Source organism: Ictidomys tridecemlineatus, chromosome 2 (assembly GCF_052094955.1).
Source record: "Ictidomys tridecemlineatus isolate mIctTri1 chromosome 2, mIctTri1.hap1, whole genome shotgun sequence".
Classification (NCBI taxonomy): domain Eukaryota; kingdom Metazoa; phylum Chordata; class Mammalia; order Rodentia; family Sciuridae; genus Ictidomys; species Ictidomys tridecemlineatus.
The window spans coordinates 27,869,077-27,895,011 of record NC_135478.1 but is presented as its reverse complement, the minus strand read 5'-3'; the positions used below and the strand labels follow the sequence as shown (position 1 = coordinate 27,895,011).

General features: G+C 33.1%; 1 protein-coding gene across 50 annotated transcripts in view; it reads right to left on the bottom strand.

Moving 5' to 3' along the window:
- Clasp2 (cytoplasmic linker associated protein 2) overlaps positions 1–25,935 on the bottom strand; it is a 202,697-nt gene that overhangs the window by 82,752 nt on the left and 94,010 nt on the right. For 41 of the 50 annotated variants that reach the window (XM_078038189.1, XM_078038168.1, XM_078038181.1 and 38 more), the window contains 10 exons: positions 25,382–25,474; positions 22,249–22,394; positions 19,754–19,889; positions 15,343–15,413; positions 12,366–12,425; positions 11,171–11,248; positions 10,200–10,367; positions 8,155–8,210; positions 7,186–7,359; positions 1,389–1,412 (listed from right to left, as the gene is read on the bottom strand). In XM_078038189.1, the coding sequence (XP_077894315.1) occupies positions 1,389–1,412; positions 7,186–7,359; positions 8,155–8,210; positions 10,200–10,367; positions 11,171–11,248; positions 12,366–12,425; positions 15,343–15,413; positions 19,754–19,889; positions 22,249–22,394; positions 25,382–25,474 (1,006 nt within the window). The remainder of the gene's footprint in view (positions 1–1,388; positions 1,413–7,185; positions 7,360–8,154; positions 8,211–10,199; positions 10,368–11,170; positions 11,249–12,365; positions 12,426–15,342; positions 15,414–19,753; positions 19,890–22,248; positions 22,395–25,381; positions 25,475–25,935) is intronic. The other 9 variants (XM_078038171.1, XM_078038172.1, XM_078038214.1 and 6 more) reach the window with 1 other exon arrangement.

Genomic DNA, 25,935 nt, shown 5'->3' with positions numbered 1-25,935 from the left:
CCTAAGTAGTTGTGATGATAGGTATGTGCCACCACACTATGCCAAGAAAAGATTTTGTTTAGAAAGTAATAAAAAAAAATTGTTTAAAGGTTCCAGGAATATTAATGTTCTAAAGGATAACCACAGGTTTGATGTATACAAACCATCTCTTTTTTGATGGTATGAAGGAGTACTGGGGATTGAACCTAGGGGCATTCTACTTCTAAGCTACATCCCCAGTCCTTTTTATTTTTATTCTGAGGTAGGATCTTGTCAAGTTGCTGAAGCTATCCTCAAGCTTGAGATCCTCCTGCCTCAGCCTCCCAAATTGCTGTGATTATAGGCATATGCCACCAAGTCCAACAGAAAACATTTCTTGATGGCTATCATTTCAGCCATACATACAAAAAGGGAGAAACTAATGTAATTAAAACTCATGTATTCAACTAAAGAGTTTCATTTCATTAAAACAAAAGATACACTATAGATCAATTTTTAGAGTTTGTGATGAATGCTCAAAAAAATATAAAAGTGTCTCAAGTTTTCCTAGATTTCAAGTAACTCACAGATTGCATTATCTTATTATGAGTTATTTCAAAAAGCTCATACTTCGAGATAACATGGGATCTGATAAAAACGAAGGGAAAGTATAAATAATATGCTGACAAGTATCATAAAAAATATATAGGCTTACTGCTGAATCCAGTAACTTTATTTATTTATTTTTTAAAAATCTTTTAGTTGTAGCTGGACACAATCCTTTCATTTATTTTCATGTGATGCTGAGGATCGAACCCAGGGCCCCGCATGTGCTAGGCGAGCTCTCTACCTCTGAGCCACAACCCTAGCCCCTCCAGCAACTTTAGATAAACTGTAACAAAAAATGGATATAGAAACTTAAAAAGCAAAGCTTAATTTCAGTTTTGATAAAATCTTGGTTTAAAATTCACTGTGAAAAAGTAACTGTAATTTGTATTTCATTTTCATAAATAATCACTTGAACCTATGAAATAAGTCTCTCTATATATACCAAAGTTAGTAAACTAAAGTGCTGAATCAAATAAATTTGGAGATTCCTTTCCATCTTTCTTAACCCAACATCGTAAAGAAAGACAAGAACTTCAACATACTCGGAGGCATATTTCTAAAAGCTCAGGTAAAATGTTTAAAATAATAATGGATTTAAGTTACAACAAATAGTAACCTACTATTTGAGTAGAACAGAAAATCTGAAAATGTTTATACCTAATCTAAAATTTTACCAAATAATTATGTAGCCATTTTCACATTAAGATCCTTATTAATTAAGTAGGATATATTCAGAAATTTAATGAAGAATGAATAAGGATATAATGTAGAACCCAAGAACCATAAATATGTGTAGTAGAATTATAAAAGCAAGTTCTTACCATCCATCTTGTCAGAAGTATCCTCTTTGATGAAAGAGCAAGCAAAGAACAGAGGAAAACTTAGTGTATTAGAAAAAAATAATTTTATGATCCCTAAAAACTTTTAAAGAAGACAGAAGTATACTTTATTGCACAGGTATACTTTACTGCTGCACTTTGGATAAATTTAACAACTCACTTTCTCGATTCCACTACTTGATAGAGAAGACCACACTGAAATGTATTTATACATACTGGCACTAGTAAAGATGTGGCTTTTGATGCCTGTGCAGGCAGAGCTGACATGGCAGGATTAATGCTGCTTTTACGATGTTTTGTTTGTGAGTCTGGCTTCTGGTAACTTGGTTTTGAATACCTTCTGTGTTGATAAAGTAATTCTAAGTGAGGGTGGGGGTCCCAGACTCTGCTGTACATCTGCTTAAACTGTTTTTGCAAACTGTGATTTACGGTGAACACCTGCTTTCTTTTTGGGAGTTTGGAGTCTGATGATTGTGGTTGACACAGTGCCTATGTGACTATTCTCCACTCCCCACACCACCTTGGACTAAGTCTTAAGCAAGTTTCCCAGGGCAGAAAAATTGTGCACATGTTTCTGTACTTCACTGCAGGGGGAAGGAGCAGGCCCCTAACCTTACCTGTAGGAGGGAGAACTTTGAAAGTCTATAAATTTCTTTTGCTATTTCTGTTATGTATTCTTTTGCTTCAGTCATGAGTACAGCTGATTCTGATCCTAGAGTTCTTTTAGCAAGTCCCCAAATGTGGGGGTGGTTTGGGAGGCCCAAAGTGTACCACTCTCTCTGTGCCCCTTCAATGTATGTTCTAAACTTCAAGTCTCAAGTCACCTCTTGGCACAGGATCCTGACTATGAATCCTCAGGACAAAGATCACAACCTCCCTGATCTCACTCTTAACAACCACTCCCCATAAATACCACAACCAAATCTACCACATCCAAGGCTAACTCCCGAGCTAGGCTCTTTATATCCCATTTTTCATGTCTTCCATAGGAATTTTGCCATGAAGTATCTCCTCACATTCTTGCACTTCTTTCTTTCTCTACTGACTTACTACTTTAGTATATAAGCATCCCGAATTCCTGGAGTCTTCAAAATCAGTAACTTCGTTTCACCCCTTTCCTTGACCATCAAGCACAAAAATAATTCAGATTCTCCTTTTTAAAAAAATATTTGGTTGTTTTTTTATTTTCTAATTTTCTTTTATCTCAATTTTTAAAGTATAATTCACATATACAAAAAAATTCACCTTTCTATATTATACAACTCAGTGTTTTTACTACATACAGATTGTACAACCTCACTACTAACTCTAGAACATTTTTTACCACCTATCAAAAAAAAAAAAATTCCTGTACTCATTAGCTACCTCTATTCCTTCCACTCCTAATCCCTGGAACAACTAATTTACTTTTTGGCCATGGATTTACCTATTCTAGTCATTTCACATAATTGGACTCATACAGTGTATAGCTATCTGTATCAACTTCATAATGATTTCAAGGTTGAACCATCTTATGGAACGAGTCTTTATGTAATATACTCCTTTGTGGCTGAATCCATTTCATTATATGAACATATCCCATTTTATTTATACATTCACCTGCTGATAGACATTTGGACTGGCCCATTTTTTGCTACTATAAATTTTTTTTTTTTTAGAGAGAGAGAGAATTTTTTTAATCTTTATTTTTTAGTTTTGGCAGACACAACATCTTTTGTTTGCATGTGGTGCTGAGGATCGAACCCGGGCCGCACGCATGCCAGGCAAGCGCGCTACTGCTTGAGCCACATCCCCAGCCCCGCTACTATAAATTATGTTGCTATTAACACTCACAAGTCTTTATGAGAATATATGTTTTCATAACTCTTGTTAATACAGCTAGGACAACTTCTAGGTCACATGGTAATTCTGTGTTTAACTTTTAGAGAAATTGTCAAATCATTTCCGCAGTGCCTATATCTTTTTATATTTGACCAGCAGTGTATGGAGGTTCTCCATATCCTCACCTGCAGTTATTGAATTTTTTTTCTTTAATTTCTTGGTAGTGCTGGAAACTGAACCTAAGGTCTAATGTGTACCAGGCAAGCACTTTACCACTGAGCTACAACCCAACCAGTTCTGCTTACATTTTTTATTTGTAATCATTACAATGAATATGAAGTGGTACTGCATCATGCTCTTGATTTGGACTTTCCTAATAATTAACAATATTGAGCATACTTTCATTCTTTATATCTTAAATGGAGAAAAGTTTTATGAAACTCTTTTCCATCTTTAAAAATGGAAGTGTCTGTTTTGTTACTAAGTTCTAATAGTTCTTTATATATTTGGGATACAAATTCTTACTGGTTATATAATTTGAAGATAATTGCTCTTATTCTATGTGATGTTTTTTTCATTTTCTTCATTGTGTCCTCTGAAGCAAAAAGGTTTTAATTTTAATGAAGTCTAATCTATCTTTCTTTCTTTACTTATGTGCCTGGCATCATATCTAAGAATCCACCACCTAATACAAGGTTACAAAGATTTATGCCCATGTTTCCTTCTGCTCTATTTTGAGTCTGTGAAACAGGAGTCCAAATTAATTCTTTTGCAGCCAATTATTCCAGTAGCATTTGAAGAGAAGAGAATTCTTTCCCCATTGGATGGTCTTGACACCCTTTTTGAAAAATCATCTCACCATAAACACTATGAGTTTATTTCTAGAGTCTCAATTTTATTCCACTGGACCATAAGTCTATCCTTACATTAGTACTCCAAAGACGTAAAAGTAAGTTTTTAAACTGGGAAGTATAAATCCTCTAATTATGTTGTTCCTTTTCAAGATTATTTCAGCCATTTTTCTGTCCCTTGCATATCTGTATGAATTTTTAGGATCAGCTTCCCAACTTGTATCAAAAGGAAGATGGAGGGGTAATGCATTGAAGCAATGTATCAATTTGACACCTTATTAATATTAACCTTTAAAATTGTGAGCCAGAATGTCTTTCCATTTATTTGGGTCTACTTTAATTTCTTTTAAAAGTACAAATTTTTGTAGACATTATCCCACAAATCTTTTGTTATATTTATTCCTAAGAATTTTATTTTTTTTAATGCACTCAACCACTAAGCAACATCTCCAGTCCTATTTTGTATTTTATTTGGAGACAGGGTCAGAGAGTTAGTTGCTTAGCGCCTCACTTTTTCAAAGGCTGGCTTTGAACTCAGGATCCTGCTGCCTTAAGCCTCCCCAGCTACTGGGATTACAGGCATGTGCCATCATACTTGGCTCATTGTGTAGAAGATCATGTTTTCTACAAATAGAGGTAATTTTACTTCTTCCTTTCCAATCTGTCCTATTTTTCCATCTTACCTAACTGCCCTGATTAAAACATCCATGATGATGTTGAATAGAGAAGGTAAAAATGGTCATGCTTGTTTTTTTTTAATTGATAATAGATAAAAGCATCTAGTGTTTCACTATCAAATAATGATATTAACAGGGGCTGGGGTTGTGGCTCAGTGGTAGAGCACTCACCTAGTATGTGTGAGGCCCTGGGTTCACTCCTCAGCACCACATAAAGATAAATGAATAAATGTATTCTGTCCATCTAAAACTAAAAAAAAAATTAAATATAATAATGATATTAACTATGGATTTTTCTAAAGATACTCTTTATTAGGAGAAAGCTCTCCTCTATTCCTAGTTTGTAGAATATATATATTTTTTTATCTTAAAGGATGTTGAATTTTGTCAAATGCTTTTTCTGTAAATACTGAGATGACCATGTGGTTATTTGTCCTTCGTTAATATGTGCATTGTTGATTAACTTCCACATATTGAAATAAATGTCATTTGGGGCAACATGTTTCTAAACAAAAATGTTTTTTGAAAATTAAAAGCACTAATCAACCCACCATTAACATCTTTATATGTATATCTCTAGTCCTTTACACAAAGTGATGAACTTAGCATACACTGATAATCTATATCATTCTATCTTATTTGAAAATATGACTTTTTAATGTATGCATAGTACATATAAGGATATAAAAAACTTAATCATTCCTTTGTTATATATAAAATTGACTCTAAAACATCTGTTACAATGAACATTTTTTATTTTTTGATATAATTATCTAAACATTGAATTATTAGGTCAAAATTTCTGAAGATTTAAAAATGCTCCATGGGTATTACTAAGATTGTCACTCAAAAATAACTATTATTGCTGATTCATAATGTGGTTGGGGGAGGCATGGGAGGATTAGATGAACTCTAGATAGGGCAAAGGGGAGGGAGGGTAAGGAAGGGGGCATGGGGGTAGGAAAGACAGTGGAATGAGATGGACAACATTACCCCAAGTATATGTACGAAGACAAGAATGGTGTGACTGTACTTGTGTACAATCAGAGATATGAAAAATTGTGCTCTATATGTGTAATATAAGTTCTAATGCATTCTGCTGTCATAAAAAACAAATTAAAATTAAAAAAACTATCATTAATTCATATCAACATTGCTTGGTAAGGTCCTATTTACCACATTCTTATCAATTATGGGCTCTAGCTAAATATTCTTGTTACTGTAAAAATAAGCTCATGTTTCTCAGAGACTTGAAATATTTCTTGATATTTTAAACTTTTTTACAGTATCTGGCAAAAACTTTCCCCCTTTTAGTTTTGAGCCCCTTGATTTCAGATTTTCACATACTACATTTAAATTCAAGATATTTGCTCTCATAGTTTTTTTTGCTTTTGTGTTTAGAAATTCTTTCTACAACCTCAGATCAGATGAATACTCACTGACTATGCTTCATCAAGTTATTTTGTTTTCTCCAAGATTTCAGTCAGGTGGAATATGTTTTTATGTGGCATATAACATAGCTATAATCTAATTTTGTACTAAATTGTGAACCATGTTTAATAACATCACGTACTACTGAATAATCTATCTTTTCCTCATAATTCTGAATGCAACTGTTTTAATTTTATCACATACTTAATTCATACCTAAACACATTCATTCACTGTGTTCCAACGAACTACCTGTTTTGTCTTTCGCTAGTACTACCTAAGAAAGAAAAATGAAGTTGAAACAGATATACAAATGAACAGCCAACCTCAAAGTTTCAAATTGATGGGCATAAAAACAGAAAAACCAAACTCCAAATAGTTTTTTTGAATATATGTTTAAGCTTTGGTTAGACATAGAGCTTTGAGTTCTTTTTTTTTTTTAATATTTATTTTTTAGTTGTAGTTGAACATAGTACCTTTATTTTATTTATTTATTTATTTTTATGTGGTACTGAGGATCAAACCCAGGGCCTTGCACGTGCCAGGTGAGCACTCCACCGCTGAGCCACAACCTCAGCCCAAGAGCTTTGAGTTCTCTCAGACCAAAGGCTTTAAAATCTTGGTAAGGAACAAGAAGCAGGAGAAAGAAAAGAGATGCTGGTTATAAGGCTGATACCATTCCCATACTTTCCTTAGTAATCCATTGCTTAATGTGGCAGAAATACAGAGTTATAAAAGTTCTATTGACAATCATGGAGTCAAGAACTGTTTCTTTGATCAAGATGATAATGAGAAAAAGGGGAAAAAAAACCCCACAAAAGATGATGAAGAGGAAGGTAAAGGGGGAAAAGTAGGAACTATCCACAATACAGAATCATATTAAAACATGGTTTATTCTTAATTAGCAAGAATAGCACGGCAATGATTAAGACATGTCACTTTGTCTTCACTGAGATCACAGGGAGAACACTGTGTAATTTCCCCAAATTAGCTGCCTTACCCAATGATGCATAGGAACCTGGATTCAGGGCGCCTGCCCCTAACCGTCCACTTCGCACAGATTGTCCAGCAGCATGATGTGCCTTGGCACCAGCAGCAGCATTCACATCAATGTCACTTCGAGAACGCTGCAGGCTTCCTGGAAGGGAACTGGCTTTGCTGCTGCCTGCTGATACTATGGAACACAAAACAAAGGTGATCAATATTATTTAAATAATTGTAAACAACATAAAAATCACATAGACTTGAAATCAACATAAGCTAATAAACATGATGACATATAGTCAGCAAGGAAGCAGCAGCCAATGAACAGTATCATATTAATGACAGACTATCTCAATTTCAATCCTAACACAATGAAGATTTCTTAATATTTCTTTGCCTCATTTTCTTCTCCCATGAAATGGGTACAATGACCAATTATGACTATAAAATTCATAGGACTGTTACATAGATTAAAGAGATGTTGTTTAAGACTGAATTATGAAAATGAAGTGGAATATAAGATAAATACATGGAAGTAATATTATTTTTACTATCAGAAAAATGCAGAAAAAATAGTACAGAAATAGGGATATTTAGAAATTAAAGGAGGTTCTGCCACTCTTGGGCATTTATGAAAGTTAAATCATTAAATTTCTGAAATATAGTTTTTTAGTTTTAAAAAAGAAGAGTTTGATAAATCATGAATCATAACCCATTAATAGGTTGGGAAATCAACTAAATGGGTCATGACTAGAGTTTTAAAGAAATGAAACAGAATAGAAAACAGAGTGCATTACATATAAGGATAAGTACTGCTTTATGGAACTTTAGTTTATACTACATATGTATATATGCACAGTTGTAGTATACATGTGTGGCCTGAAGTTATGGAAATGATTTTTATACTATGGATCACATCAGAACAGTTTAAAGCCTATTGCTTAGAGATAAAATAGGCTATGACTCTTATTTAAAATGCAATTACCTCTTCCAGCCACACTTGATGGATTTGCTGTAGACCATTTAGAAGAAAAAGGGCGACTGCAAGGTAAAAAGAAATGTTTTCAATAAGTGACTTCATTTACTATTGCTCTGACTGCAACTAATGAAATACTAGTTTTCTTAAAAGTTAGGAAACTTCTTCATTTTTTTTTTTAACCAAAAGATAAGGTCTTGCTAAATTGTTGAGACTGGCCTTGAACTGTGATTTTCATGTCTCAGCCTTTTGAGTCACTGGGATTATAGGTGTGTAGAAATTTAAGGTTCTGGGCTGGGGTTGTGGCTCATTGGTAGAGCGCTCGCCTAATGTGTGCGAGCCCTGGGTTTAATCCTTAGCACCACAAAAATAAAAAATAAAGGTATTGAAAACTACAACTAAAAATAAATATTAAAAAAAAAATTTAAGCTTCCTTTAAAAAAAAAATCACTCAAACATGTCATCAAATATCAATGGTATCTCAATCAGTTATAAATCAACACTAAAATAATTGGTGATGAATAAAGCATAAACTCTACAGAGAGATTGCTTTTATTCACTTTGGTCTTCAGTGCACATCATGGTGTCCACCACAGAGGGACTCAATATTACCATTATCGACCACTTGTATCCTGAGGTATTTTACTTAGAAGAGTATTGTTATTAGCACATACGGGCATACCATAGCCTCTCACCTAAGTCATAGAGTTGTGGCCATCAGCAATTCATGCAGTTACCATGCAGCTATCACACTCCCCAATGGACTATGTGGGAGGTCAAACACAAAGCTAAGACCTACCACTGAGAATGACATACGTGATTAGAGAATGTTAAAAAAAAATCTCTAATCATCTCAACATTTCCCTTAATATATTAAAAAACTAGACTTTAGTATAGTATTCACACAACCTATGCCTCCTTAAAATTTGGTGCCTCACCCTAAACCCTATCCTGCTTCAGAGTTGCCAAGGCAACTAGCAGTGTTTGTAGGACAGCGAGGCTCTAAATAGAAACAAATTACAGAAAGATAAACTGACAGTCTATGAGTTGCTCTTCACTAGGGAAATATACAAATAATTTGACACAAGACAGAGGGCCATGAAGATGGAAAGAGGATCACTGTAAGGAAAAGGCTTAAACATTTTTAGCAATCTCAGAGGTCTAGAGAGACAGAAAATACTGCCAAAGCAGCAAGAATTTGAAGTAGCTAACTGGGCGCAGTGGTGCACCCCTGTAATCCCAGCAACTCAGTAGGCTGAGGCAGGAGAATTCCAAGTTTGAGGCCAGTCTCAGCAACTTAGTGAGGTCCTGTCTCAAAATAAAAAATACATAGGGCCAGGTGTGGTGGCACATGTCAGTAATCCCAGCAGCTCAGGAGGCTGAGAAAGGAGGGTTGCCAAATACGAAGCCAGCCTCAACAACTTAGCAAGGTTTTAAGCAATTTAGTGACATTCTGTCTCAAAATAAAAAATAAAAAGGGTTGGAGATGTAACTCAGTGGTAAAGTGCCCCTGGGTTTGATTCTCTAGTGTCAATTAAAAATAAAAAAATTGAAGTAGCCAACATTATGATGAGAAGAAAGTTATAGAGATGCTAAATCATTTTGCCCCCTTAAGCATTTCTGGAATTCTTGAGATGTGCAAAAGATTAAGAAGGAAAGCAGTGGAGTTTTTACCAGTTGCACAGATTTGTATAAAAACTCTGAAGATGACTTCTCAATCTCTTACAATTACTCCACTATAAGGTCCTAGAAATGGGCTATTTACTGTATGAATTATTTCTATAGTATCTAAATAAGTGCTTCCCAGACATTCACAGACTAAGCACATGTAGAAATAAAATATGTATCATAAAACTCTGGGTAAAGAAGTTAATCTAGCATATAATACAGCTTTGAGACAACAGATACCCCAAAAAAGTTGCTTGAGTCACCATATTTTAAAGGCTTTAGGTGAAAACAAAGCCAACCATTCAAAAGTCAAACATTCATCTCAAAGAATGCTGGGGAATTGGGGAGAAAAATAGATCAGTTAACTATCACTTGCATGATCTTACTTGAGACTTTCTTGTGAACTAGATGAGGACCGGTCTGATTGTGGAAGAGATGCTACACTGCCAGAACTCTTTAAATAAGTTTGAAGACTTTTCTGATAAGATGGCTCAAGGGAATTATATAATGTTTCTGCTTCACCAGGAAAGTGGTTTCTGAGGCCCATGTATGTCCTGTAAATAAAAGAAGGGGAAAAAAAAAAAGCACATTAATAGTTTTACATGATTAGGCTTTAACAATAAAATGTGCACATTCAAAGATGAAGATGAACTCAGTTTTTTAACACATTTACTATGTGTCAAGGTGAATATATTCTAAATTAAACAAGTTACTGAGGAAATACTGTAAGATCTTGACAAAACAGATTTCAGTTCAAAACCTGGCAATGTCATTTATGGGTTAATTGGGCCTTGGGTAAATTTCAAATTTGCAGATTTTGGTTGGCTTAAGGAGGTAATATCACCTTTACTGGATCATTTTAAAGATTATAAAGAAACATAGGCCAAGCATCTCACACAATACTGGGTACACAATATATACTCAATAAATGATATATACTCATAAATAATAGTTTCTTTTATTCATAATAAAAGTAAACAGATTATGATGGAATAAGAATACTGATCATTACACAAATGAATATTTCAAACAGGATATTAAGTGTCTAGTACAGATTTCTAAATATATATATATATATATTTTTAGTTTTAAGTGGACACAATACCTTCATTTATTTTTATGTGGTGCTAAGGACTGAACCCAGTGCCTTATATGTGCTAGGCAAGCACTCTACCACTGAGCCACGATTCCAGTACCTCTAGTACAGATTTAATGGATAAAATCAATCTCAATTTTATTGACATGCTAGTGAATCAGAATACTTGGGACACATCTGATATTTTAATTCTCTTAATACAATGTCTTTCAAAATGTTCAAAGCATGTTTAAAGTGTCACAAAATAGATTATAGACTTACTTTCTTGCCTCCACCCTGGCCTCAGCATCAGCATCATGAATTCCCTTCTTAATAGTTTCAACTAAGACAGCTGCATGTCTATGAAATAAATAAATCTTCAGATTCATGTAGAAAGCTGTGCATTTTAGCATAAATGATACTCTCACATGTTACATATCCATCACAAAGGGGCAGAAGAGGTGAAAAGATTAATTAGCATACAATAATAAATCTAAGATTGCATGATCTTCTAATAATCTCAAGGCATTTCATTCACATATGGTTTCCTTCTGACAATGGAGACAATATAATCTGATAACAATTATTTTTATGGAATCCAGATCATGTATAAATGTATGATGCCTAAATTTTAAATTTTTTAATGAATTTGAGGGGGAAAAAAACTTCTTGTGTGGCTCTTCATTAACCCATCATTGTAGAAAATGATTTGCTAAGACTATGATCAATTTTGATCTGACCATATCAAATAGTAGCGGCCACAAAACTTAAAAGAAAACTTGGAATTATTTCATGTCATCCACAACAAATACTATTTCTAAAAAACAAGATGTGAAGAGATTTAAGGACTTCCATGAAAATAGAAAATCAGCAATGCACTCAATGTAAATGGAAATTATCACTGAAGTGTCAAACTTGAGAATAAGAAATATAGCTATGCAAATGGCCAGTGTGTTATGATCAAAATATGCTATATACATGTATGAATATGCCACAACAGAACTCCTTATTCTGTATAATTAATGTGCATTACTGAAAAAATACCCAGTGACCAACTAGCTGCCCACATTTTCCTTTCCTTCATCTCAGAATTACATTAGATAATATATAGTATATTATCTGACCAATGACACCAGATAAAAGGAAGCTCCTTCCTTCCCTCTATATTAAATTATTCACTACGTGATTAATTGCAGCTCAGGAAATCTATCTCACATGATTTTAAATTTTTTGCCTAACTTAACTTGAAGTATCTTATATAACCATCCTTCTTAAGGGACCCCCACCCACTCCACAGAGAAAATCAGATTATTATAGCTGCAATGAGTAAGAGCAAACAGCACAGTTTTAAAGGAAAACCTGTACAAATAATCTTTAAGGAAAAATGAGAAATAACAGAAAACCGATACCAACAGGTTCTAAAGAACTGGTGACAAGGGGAGGAAGAATAGAAGAAGGAGGGAGAGACAAGGCATACCTTTCCAATGAATGAGTCTGCCACTCTTGTAACAACAAATCTAAAAATTCAAATGAACGCCTGAAAAATAAAAAGTTAAATTTTAACTAAATGTTGTATTAAGAAACATATTAATACTTTCTTTTTAATACTGTACTTTGTCCCCTGAATTTAAGCATATGTTTTGTATGGCTTAACTATGGAATATCTGATTTTAAGAATCCAACTATTCTTACAATAAATCATTGAAAAGTACTTAGAATTCCCTCATAATTTTACCTTAAAAATGTTTGTTTAATGTAAAATTTAACAGTTTTCATTTTAAAACATTTCTTATATATCTTACTACGCACTAGACATTGACGATATATATATATACACACACATACATATATATATAAGCATATATATATATATATATGCATATACCACAATGACCAAGAAAGCCATGACAATCTAGATCTTTCATTTTTACATTATTTCCTTAAATACATATGTACATTATTTTAAACCAAGTTTGTTTATTTTCTTCTAAGCCCTCCAATTTCCACCTTCAACTTTCAATCTTGGCTCTTTTTTCTTGGCTTTTTCTAATGGCACTGTTCTCATGTTATTTTCCTTCCTTTACAAACACTTTTTCTTTCCCTACCCTTAAACAGGTACTCATCTGGTTGGTGTCAATGTTCTCTTTTATAGTTTATTTACTCAATAACATCATCCATATACTCAGTCTGCCAGATATAATTCCCACATCTATAACCAGATACAATTTTCACATCTTAGTCCTATATCTCCAGCATTAGTTCTTTGCCTCAGCTATTAAAAGTTCTAATAATAAACTTATGGACATCACATAAACAATAAGTGTCAACTCAGATACTACATACAAAAGAATAAACTAACTTTTATTTCTTGAATCTACTCTTTTTGGGTTTGGGGGTGTTGCTCAGTAGTAGAGTGCTTGACTAACATATGCAAGGCCCTGGGTTCAATTCTCAGCACCACAAAAAAGGAAAAACAAAATCCACTCTTTTGTCCCATATCATACAGATTAGGAAATATGAAACTAGGAGGTTAAATTAACTTGCCCAAAGTGATAAATCTAGGACTTAAACTCCAGCATTCTGACTCCAGAGCTCACAGTCTAAAGACACCATCTCTTTCATCCATATTCTATTATCAAGTGTCATTTCCACACATGAAAGATATTTTGAATCTATTAAATAAACTTCAATTATTGTCAATATAGGTAATGTTCAGACCCTGCCTTCCTTTTATATAACAACTCCTATTTAAACTAAAGCTTCTCATTATTCCCTTTCAATCACTGTTAATAGCTGAAATAAAAATTAGCCTGGATGAAATTACTTCTTCACCAAAAATCTATAGTTGCCAATCACTCCTACTATCCAAATAGCAATGTCAAAATTCCTCTTCACGACATACAAAGCCCTCCACATTATCACTTTAACCTACTCTCCACCTTGCTCCCCAAATAGTCTCATTTATACTGAGACCTCCTGTTTATCATGGGTTCTGGCTTCAATGGCCTGATACTTCTGCAGCATGTGGCATAACTTTACATATCTGCTTAGTGCACCCTAGTTAATAACTTCCCCTAATTAATGGATCATTCTCCATTTTCAAGGCAATTCTTTTTTTTTTTTTTTTTTTGGTACCATATATTGAACTCAGAGGCACTTGACCACTGCCACATTCCAAGCTCTATTTTGTATTTTATTTAGAGACAGAGTTTCACTGAGTTGCTAAGCACCTTGCCGTTGCTGAGGCTGGCTTTGAACTCAAGATCCTCCTAAGTCACTGGGATTACAGGCATGTGCCATTGCACCTGGCTTTTTCAAGGCAATTTTCATTCCTTCTTCTCTGTTACATTCCTATTTCTCTAACTATCATTCTCCTCAATATAAGACAGATTAGTAATCTTTCCTGAAAAGGGTCAGACAGTAAATATTTTAAGCTTTATGGATCATATATAGTATCTGTCATATTCTTCCTTACTCTTTTTAAAACTACCTTGTAAAATTAAAAAACATTTTGTTTGTAGATATTACTAAGACAGGCTATTAGCAGACTGGACCTATGAACTATGACATGTCAGGTAATGAAACAACTGTGAGCAAAACTCTGAGCCACTCAAAGGAAATAATAATGTCTTAATCAGTTTTTGTCTAACATTCAAACTATTTAAATAAATATGCTTACCAAAATTTAAAAAAGAATAGAGTTCTTAATAAAATTTCTTAAGGATTAAATGCACAAGTTTTTTCCTTTCTTTATTACTGATGGTGATATCAAAAACAGTAGATGTCATATAAAGAGAAAAAGAGGGACAGGCAGAACTGGTTAGGCTATTTACTCTGTTTCAACCACTAGGTTAGGTTATACTAATGTGTGTCTCATTTCATCCTCACATTCTATGTAGTTCACATCATTAGCCCTGTTAACACACAGCGACTCTGAGGTAGTTGGTGACACTCTAGCCTACTCCTGATTCTAGACTCTGAAACACAATGCAAACAGCAGCCCAGAGAAATCAGAGCTTAATATGATAAAACTGAGAAATGTAAGTGATTATAATAACTGCTTCATCTGTATTCTTTCACATGAGATATATAAGGTTTTATTTTAGATTTTTTTGAAGACAATTTTAAGAAATTAATGATAATCAACTTTTACTCCAAACCAAAAATTAAACATTATACAATGTTAAAGTTAAGACAAAAAAATATTTTTTTTCTTTTTTCAAAACTTACCTCTTGGAAGGGAGGGGGACAGGGGTAGGAAAGATGGTAGAATGAGATGGACATCATTACCCTAGGTACATTTATGAAGACATGAATGTTGTGACTCTACTTTGTGTACAACCAGAGATATGAAAAATTGTGCCCCATTTGTGTACTATGAACTGAAATGCATTCTGCTGTCACGTATAACAATTAGAACAAATAAATAAATTAATTAAAAAAAAAAAACTTACCTCCTTACAGGAACTGATTTTGATGTGCAATTGCTTGTTATTAAAGGGATAAGTCTGGGTACATGAGTATGCTGAAAAGATATATTAGAAAAGGATGAAAAATACTGTGCACTGCATGTAGTTCTTTTTCTTTTTTAAAGAGAGAATTTTTAAATATTTATTTTTTAGTTTTTTAGGCGAACACAACATCTTTGTTTGTATGTGGTTAGATAGAATCCGGGCCGCACGCATGCCAGGTGAGCGCGCTACCACTTGAGTCTCATCCCCAGCCCTAGTATTTTCTTCAAAGTAACTTGGTTACATTATAAGATAAATGACAGATTTTGAAAGAAATTAAGAAAAGTTTTCCAAAGCAAAGTAAAAATTATGATGATTCAGTTTCAAAAGGACAGCTGTGAATACAGTAAGATATAACAAACACAACTGTGAAGAACTGTTAGGATAGTATAATTCATGGCAGAGGTAACACAAAGAAGGACTGGGCATGAACTATCACATTCTGAAGTAACATGGCTACTGTTAGTAAAAATTATAATTATGGGCTGGGTTGTGGCTCAGTGGTAGAGTGCTTGGCTGGCATGTATGAGGCCCTGGGTTCGATCCTCCACACTACATAAAAAAAATTAAATAAAATAAAGGTATGTGTCCATCTACAACTAAAAAAATTTTTTTTAAAAATTATACTGACATATCATCAAAGCAGGTAGTTACAGTAAATCTGTATTCCTAACTATTGAAATGGTAATTTTAATAGAAGTTTCATTCTGGCTAAACCAGCTGTTTTATAATTCAAGTAAAAGTTCAATAGACATAATCTACTAACTTCTATTAGTAATTCTTATGCTCTTCTTTAGTGAAGCAAACACTATAAAATTAATAGTAAAGATAGGATAAAACAGTAACCTAAATATACGTATTTGATGTTATAAATCTCCTATTTTTCTTTTGAACTAATGGCTGGGTCACCTAGGAAGCAAACTCTGAGATAAAGAGTTTAGCATGTACAATATATATTAAAATGTGCCCTTGGGAGCCAGGTACAGTGGCACATGCCTGTAATCCCTGTGGCTCAGGAGAGTAAGGCAGGAGGATCATGAGTTCAAAGACTACCTCAGCAAAAGTGAGGCAACTAAGCAACTAAATGAGACCCTGTCTCTAAATAAAATACAAAATAGGGATGGGGATGTGGCTCAGTGGCCGAGTGCCCTCTGAGTTCAACCCCAGAACCCTCCTGACAAAAAAAAAAAAGAAAAAAGACAGACATGCCTTGGTATCACTATAGGTGCAAGAGAGAAGGAAACAAAAATGGGTAAGGGGTGTAGCTCAATGGTAGAGCACCCTGGGTCTTATCACCAGTACCAGTCCTCCCCTTCCAAATTGAATTGTGATAAGACCCAGGATATCTTTGTTCAAAGTCATCGGGGAGTTCTGTAGCTATAATAGTCCTTCAAACAGTCTTAAATTGGTAAAAGAAAGTTAAGCCTTTACAATTCCACATCATCCATTTACTGAATGAAAGTCATAATAGAAAAAGGCAAGATGGGCTGGGGTTGTGGCTCAGTGGTAGAGCACTTGCCTAGCACATGCAAAGCCCTTGGTTCAATCCTCAGCACCACACAAAAATAAATAAAATAAAGGTACTATGTCCAACTACAACTAAAAAAATAAATATTAAAAAAAAAGAAAAGAAAAAAGAGGCAAGATATCAGGAAAGGCAGCTCTCTGAAGTTGAAGCAATCCTTGAGGAGGCTGGAAGATGGAGGCTGCCAGCATTGGAGAAACAAGTCTTTCATTAAAGGAAAATAAGCATGGCACATAAGTGTCTATAATAGCTAACTGAAGCAAAATAAATGGAAAAAAAAAGTTTTAGCACTGAAGAAGGAAATATCTATAGATCTAAAGCTGTACAAGATTATATTAATGCCAGAGAATATGCTAAACTGTTATTCAACTGTTAACATTCATCATGAAAACACCTTGTGGACACGTTCCCTATAGCATCCAGAAGAATCCATTCCCTGAAAGTTATTACAAAGGATAAATCCCATGAAGACTCTCTACCCTTATCACACTATATAGGAGGTCTCCCCTACCACCACTCTCCTCTTTCTTTCAAAACCCCAAAATCCTGACTGCTAGATTACCCATACCCATTATAGTGGTGAAGATGTTGAGAGATTAGCCTAAGTATTGTGACGCCATCTTTAGGGGGAACTGTACGAAAGGAAAATGAAAAGTGACCTTCATAATATAGATGAAGTATTTGACAAAATACCAAGTCAGAATAACTTACACTTGGCTTTACTAATACAAACTGACAAGTGAAAAAAAAAAGTCTCTTAAAATTAAAAGAATTACAAAGCATGAAGAATAATCTAATGATGGAGTTCTCTGAGGAAAAAAAACGAAGCACAGAGAACAGAAGATAACATTTTTTAAAAAAAACCACTTGATTTATATTTTTGTAAAGATAATAGATTATTAATTACATGAGAAATTTTTAAGTAAAATGAGCATTTGAAAGCAAAGTATAAAGCCTAATAATGGCAAAATGGGTAGTGCCAAAAAGAATTTAAATAATTTTTCCCCGAGAACACTCATAACTGTTAGACAAAGAGATAAAAATTATTCAATAAATGATAAATGATATTGGGGATTTCAGAATTTGTATAAGAAGAAGGAGGAAAACCCTGGGCAAATAAGAAAACCCAAGTAAAGAAATGATCCATGAAAATTAATACAAATTCAAGGAAAATTCATTTCAGCCAGAGGTAACACTATATAAGATCAGTACTACTGAAAGACAATTAATCAGACCGATTGTGGAGAAACTCACATTAAAAAAAATATTGCATAAGGCTTCCTAAATGCTGTTTTCTTATTGTTGTTTTGCTATAAAAGAATCAAATAGCCAAGCATGGTGGCTCACGCTTGTAATCATAGGCACTTGTGAAGCTGAGGCAGGAGGACCACAAGTTAGACGTCATCTTAAAAAAAACAATGGATTAGGAAGTAGCTCAGTAGTAGAGCACCCTGGATTCAATCCCTATACTGCCAAAACCCAACAGAAACAAATAATATCTCACTTTTTAGAGACAACAATAAAGAAAAGAAATTTCGAAAATAATTCTGAGAGATGAGAAGAGTAAACCTTAAAGTTCAATAGTCAAATGTTCAGTACTTTGTAAAGGGAAAATAATAAAGTCATTTTTAGGGCTGGGGTTGTGGCTCAGTGGTAAAGCACTTGCCCAGCATGTGTGAAGCACTGGGTTTGATTTTCAGCACTGCATATAATAAAATAAAGTTCATTGACAACTAAAATATATTTAAAAAATAAAGTCATTTTTAAATATGCAAATATAACAATATAAGTGAGAATTGAGAAAACACTAAAGCCAAACAAGCATGATCCAGAAGCAATTAAAAATGAAAAGTAAGAGTTTATCAATAAACACTGGTCAAGAATAGAAGCAGCTGGGGCTGGGGTTATGGCTCAGCGGTAGAGCGCTCGCCTTGCATATCCAAGGTCCTGGGTTTGATCCTCAGCACCACATAAAAATAAATAAATAAATAAATAAACAAAAGTTATTGTGTACAAATGCAAAAAAAAATTTCTAAAGTTTCAAAAAAAAAAAAAAGAATAGAAGCAGTAAAAAAATCTACAGTTAATTTCCAATTGTTAAAAATGAAACTGCATTTGTTGAGTGTAATTAAATGGTTAAGGGAGAAATGATGTAAATGAGAGAAAATATGCACATACCCAATATGTATATGTAATTTTCATTTTTTTTGTGTGTGGAACAATATGTTTGTATTGGTATAAAATATAAGTTTGGTAAAGTACACACATTAAACGGCTATAGTGTTCGGTTATACAACAGTAGAATTAAAGGGGAGAGATTTATTTATTTTATTTCTCTCTTCATACACACACACAAACACACACACATACATATTTAATTGAAGACAAATATTTTATTTATTTATTTTTACGTGGTGCTGAGGATTGGACTCAGACTCACATATGCTAGGTAAGCACTCTACCACCGAGCAATCCATGCCCAAGATTTATTTTTTTTTAACTATGTTTCTTTGGGCATCTCAAGATATGCATGATGAAAATATGAAGAATTTGCTGCCTGTAACATTTGTGATTTTACACACATATACACACAAATATGTACAAGCATATATAGCATTATATGCATATATCCATATTTAGGCATGCTTACTTTACAATCTTCTATATTACTTACATGCTTTCTATTGACTCTAAAGATAACGTATTGTTTTTACTATCAGAAATAATTCAAAACTGATTTTCTTCCTTTGTGGTTAAAAAAAAAAAAAAGACTCTAATTACTCATTTAAGTATACTGAACTCTGGAACAAGGAGGGAGATGGAACTTACCCGAATGATGAATCTGATTGCTGCACATCCAGAAGTTGCCATGACTTTTGCGCTATTGGGGACAAGATTAAAAAGGGTAGGTACAATGGCTTCAGCCCCATGATCAAACTTGTTGCCCAAAACTGTTGAAAGATGGCTAAAAGGCAAAAAAAAAAAATTATTTTAGTAGCTTAATATTAAGGAAAAATAGGACCATATAATTTTAAAATTCTTTTACTGAATCAACTTGAAGTAAACATCAAGTAAAATAACCAGCTCTGACAGCCCTGACTTTTCATCTTTGTTAGACATTTTCATTTTGATGCCTAATGACAAACCAAATGTTAACGTATTTAACAAATGAGTTCAAAATCCTAATCAAATCAGTGTCCCTCAAGACATTCTGCATTTCTATTAATGACACCACATTTTTTTTGTCTGACAATGTTGTTGTATTGATCAATTTCAATACATTTTCTTGTTCAAAATACATAGTTGAGACAGAGGATAGCTCCAAAACTTCGAGTTTGTGATTCAAAAAGGAACTCAAACTCAGACCTTTTCAGTAATAAAATTTATTTTCCAGTGTCTCAACTCACGGGCAAAAATGAATTTCAAATAAAAAGCAGAGGGTTTCGGGGATTGTGGCTCAGTGGTAGAGAGCTTGCCTAGCACGTGTGAGGCCTTGGGTCCAATCCTCAGCACCACATAAAAGAAAGAACAAATAAAATAAAGTTATTAAAAAAAAAAAAAAAAGGTAGAGGGTTTCTGCCAGTGTCTGGATGTTGTCTTGAGTTCTGCTTCAGTAGGCAGGTAAAATACTTGGTAATCAGTTTGATTAGGTAGGGTCTAGGATAGCTTCTATTTCGGAGCTGGTATAGTACTCTTCCTATATGATGGTCTTTCCAGAGTTTCTACTAAGTGCCCTGGGCATTTGATAATGTTTCCCCATTCTGAATGGTCAGATCTGGAACCTTTTCCAGCCCCATATGAGCTCTGGGAATTGTTGTTTACCTTTCATCTCCCAGATAGGATTTCTTTCTCTCCTCAGAAAGTTACGTCTTTTATACATAGAGAATGGTATTCAGCTAGATTTGAGATTATATAGATTTCTATGATCTTTTTCTTTGTCTTTCTTTTCTCCAGTATTCTTCTACACATAAATTTTGGCCATCCTAGTCTCCTGAAGCTCAAGGAAACTCTTTCCTCAACTCAATGAAAGTTGTTAGGCTCTCCCTGCCTTTCTATGGTCTATAAAGTGCTTCTGGGTCAAAAATGCTCTCATCAAACTGCTCAATTTGTACCTTTCAGGAACCCCAGGTCAACTCTCATCTTTCCATTATCTGATAACAGTTATTTTACATATTTTGTCCAGTCTTCTAGTTTTGTTTTAGGTATAGTTTCCAAGTTTATATCCTATGGATTTTTTCCTGTTTTGTTTTGCTAGAGATATTTGATCATTTTAGTATATAAGTATACTGACTTGTATCTAGCACCTTGCTAAAGTCCCTTAATTATGATAAATCATCTGATGATTCCCTTGTGGTTTTCCACATGGGTAATTATGTCATCAATTAATTATGGTAGTTTTACTTTCTCATAATCATCATAATTTTATCCCTTTCCCACTTTTCAGCTTTAATTTAGAACATCAGACACACTGCTAATTAGAAATATTGTTAACAGGCATCTTTGTGTTTCCCATCTTCAGAGGAATGCTCAAACAACATACTCAACAATAGTAGTAATAAATGAGATTTATGTGTTCCACCATCCTTATTGTATTGTGAAAGATCATAGAAAACATAGATTTGGATAAGTTAGTGGTATATGTTACAATTACAGGACAATTTGCTAAAATATCAGAGACAGAGTACTTAATAAATTAGTAACAAGAAAAGTGAACATAGTTTGTTTCCAGACCAACTCATTTTCTTCTACTAGTAGCATTGATCCAAAAATCAACCAGTAGGCTTCAGATAATATATAAACACATTTAAAATTTTTTTAAAATTTTTACTTGTTAGATATACATGACAAAGAGAGTACATCTTCACACATTATACATACATGGATTATAACTTATTCTAACTAGGATTCTATTCTTTAAAAAAAATTTTTTTTAGTTGTAGATGGACACAATACCTTTATTTTATTTATTTATATGTGGTGCTGAGGATCGAACCCAGTGCCTCACATGTACTAGGCAAGCACTCTGCTACTGAGCCACAGCCCCAACCCCTAGGATCTTACTCTTGTGGTTGTACATGATGTGGAGTTTCACTGGTTGTGTATTCATATATGAACATAGGACAGTTGTGTCCAATTCATTCTATAAACACATTTTAATGTTGGTATAAAAAGTTATTTTTTAGAATCATAAATTGAATCCTATATATAATAAAGATGATTTTGAATCATACATACTTTTTTGAGTTATTCTGTTACTTATTACGGAATCAATAAGGACTAAATCTATTCACTAAAAAATAATATCACAAAAGGAAGATACTTACGCTACAGTAATGCAAGCTTCTCTAACAACCTGGGATCTAAGATCCTTAGCTGATAGTTTAAGAGCTCCATCCAACAAACGTAAATGTTGGAAAAAGCAATCATACTGTGCAGCTCCAGCAACAAGGAGTGATCGAATTTTCTTAAGCTAAAATAAAGAGAATTTTTGTTACCAGTATTAAAGGTGGCAGTGCTAAAGAAAATAAAAAGGAACATTTGTTACCTAAATTACAATATTCAATCAATTGTTTAAAAAATGAGGCACACGTTTGATTGTATTTACGTAACCATATTCACAGTATATTTTATATAAAATATAAACTCTATTTTAGATGAATTAAATGTCCTTTCTCTCTCTCTTTCTGTGACTAGGAATGGAACCCTTCAAGGCATTAAGCATGCTAGACAAGTACTCTACCCCTGATTAATATCCCCAGCCCTTAAATGTCATTTTGTAAATAAACATACAAACAGATAAAAAGCTTTCTGGAAAACAAAGTGATAGATTTAGTCATATGTTTAGTAGATATATATATATATATATATATATATATGAACTTTTAAAGTTTTAAGGCAGTTTTTTTAATTAAAGTAAAAATTGAAATAATATTAATCATTTTGAAGTACATGATCCGGTAGCATTAAGAACATTCCCAATGTTGTATAATCATTAGCACTCTCTACTAATGAAGCCTATTTATAAAAGGGTCAAGTTTGAAAACTCTTCATCAATAAGCAAAAGTACAAAATCAAAATGACTAACCATCAGTCATCATCATGTCCACATGTTAACATTATCAAGCTTTGTAAGCAAAAGCAAATGGCTCTTGCTATTTACATAACTTTAGCTTTAAATTTTAGCATATGATTGTAAAATGTTTTCTACATGAACACTAGACATAAATAATAAACAAATCAATGGAGAGAAATAGACACAAATGCACTCAATGCTCACAAATATTCAGAAGCTAAATTATGACTACTATTATACACAATCTTACATTTAACTCAGATTTTTTTAAATTTTAAAATATAACTTTAAAATGAAATAAAATGGAAAAAATAACATGGACTAAAGATGTAAATATAAAACCATAGCTATGGATATTTTTAAAAATTGAAATAAGAGTTTATATAAACTTGGAGAATACAACAAAGAAAAAATTTTTATAAACAGAACAAAATTTCCAGAAGTCATCTAAATAAGATTAACTAAAAAAAGGTTTTTTAAAAATCACAATATGTTAGGAAAAAAATACCTGCAACATGAAAGGATACATGACAAATAATAGTAAGATAAAGGCAATCCAAAATTACGTTGGGTAAATATAAGAATATGTGTTCAGCCTTACTACTAGTAGTAGGCAAATCCAATTAAAAGACACATTATTTTCCTTTTTCAGGGGCAAGAATTTTAAAAACTTGATAGCATCCAGTATCAGAAAGTAGACAAACACTCTCAAAAAATTCAAGTAAGATTATGAATGACTAAAACTTTTATTCAAAATATTTTGGTAGCATCTAATAAAATTACATTTATTCTTTATCCAAAAACCCACATTAAAATCTAACCTATAAAACACTATTGTTGCTAATATGTGCAAGGACATTTATCACAACATTGTTAAAATGAAAGAAAATTTAAACAAACTAAAGAGCTATCAAATGGGAAAGATTTAATAAATTACATGTACATATATTAAACTGAGGAATAGCAGATGTACACAGTGATCTGCATTGAATAAATAGCTGAATAGCTATTACATGCCTGACTTCTAAACCAGTCAGACTGAATGTGGATACTTTGTTCATGGAAGGAAAGCAAATTATTAAGTAATGTATTTTGTATGATCTCATTTGTTTTCATGAAAGGCAGGACCAGTTATTTTGTCATATAGGTTGAAATAATATACAGACAATCTTAAATTTTTTTTAAAAAAGTAACTAAAAGTCTGTTATTTCTAAGTGGGTACTTACAAAGTAAAACAAAAAACTCTCAAGCACAAAATTTATGTTTTATGCTAACAATATTTAATGTCATGTTCCTCTTCAGATCACCTACAAAAAAGATCTTTTTGTCTTTGACTTGGAACTGAAGAAAGAATCTGAACCATATTTAACAAATTGGGAGCAACATTTTCTCTCAAACATTTAAAATATTCAGACTTGCTAACAAAAGAGATGAAAACACATCTTGTGTTCAAGGTGTCATAAAAGTCATTATTTGTCAAAAAGCCCCACTTTAATTCATCAAGAAACGTAGATTTTCATGACCATTTATAGATTCAGAGCTCTGAGAACAGAAGTCTTCAAATGGAACAGCTTCTCTGTCTTCTGAGGACTCTGAGCTACTCATTATGTGTAATTTGTTCATATAAACTTGACAAATTCATATAACTTAAAGTAAAATATAGTCTGTTGTCAATGCAAAAATTATTTAAAACTTTATCATATATTGTCCTCAAGGAATTCTAAGGGTAAATAAATTATTCTTAACTCAAGGATATCCAACCTTTTGAAAAAATAGAAATATTTATCACAGTCATGATTAAAGGAAGAAAAAAGTCAGATAAATGGATATGCTATTGTGATATTTTATCAATACTTTAAAAATACTGAGCATGCAAGAAAAGTGAACTGCTCTACTGGCCAATCTTATATGATTCAAGGATGGTACTCAAAAGCAACTATGTAACTTCTATGAACCAACAGCCTCCTTCAGCATACTTTCCTGGTTAGTCAATAAACTGCACAAGGGGAAAGGCTACCTGAAGGGCCAGGCAGGCACCATCTGGTCAACAAAAAACAGAATAAAAAGTGATCCTAGGAGCTGGGGTTGTGACTCAGTGATAGAACGCTTGCCTAGCACATGTGAAACACTGGGTTCGATCCTCAGCACCACATAAAAATAAATAAAATAAATAACTACAACTAAATATATATATATATATTTTTTTTTTTTTTAAAAAAAGTGACCCTAAATCAGAAAATGCCTGTTACTTCAGTATGATTTCCAGAAAGAAATGTTACATATTTCTCTATTTTATTAGTAAGTACCAGACAGTATTACTACTGAATGTCTATGTTTTTAAAAGAACACTGGAAAGGAAGAGGATAAGAAAAGAAAAAACTTACTGCATTGGCACGTTGATCCCAGTCATGTTTGTCATCTGACAAAATTTCCCTAATTTTATTTAATGTTTCTTCAAGTTCTCGACTAGAATAGATCTTAAAGAAAAGATTCAGAATTTTAATAATATTTCTTACCATGAACAATATCAAAATTATGCCCTGATGTTTAAAGTGTTTTTTCATATAATTAAGATGTTTTGTTTTTCTTCCTTGTTAACTCTTGCAATTTCTCACCTCATGAATAACTTCAAATATACTCTTAAAATGCTTTGTAATTTAAAAACAAGATGCAAATGTACAAGAATTAAGATAAATGCAAAAATTGCACTCATATACTATAAAATAACATTGTTGAAAGACATGTTTTGAGTTAGTTTTGCTATTCTCTGTTGTGACAGACTAACTAATATAGCTACATGGGTTTTTTTTCCACTGAAACCAAGTGACTAACAAGTAACTATATATTCACTATGATCTCATTCATATGACAAATATTCACATAACAGGAACATATTAAGCTAAGCACTAGGAAAACTCTGATAAGTAAAAACAAACAA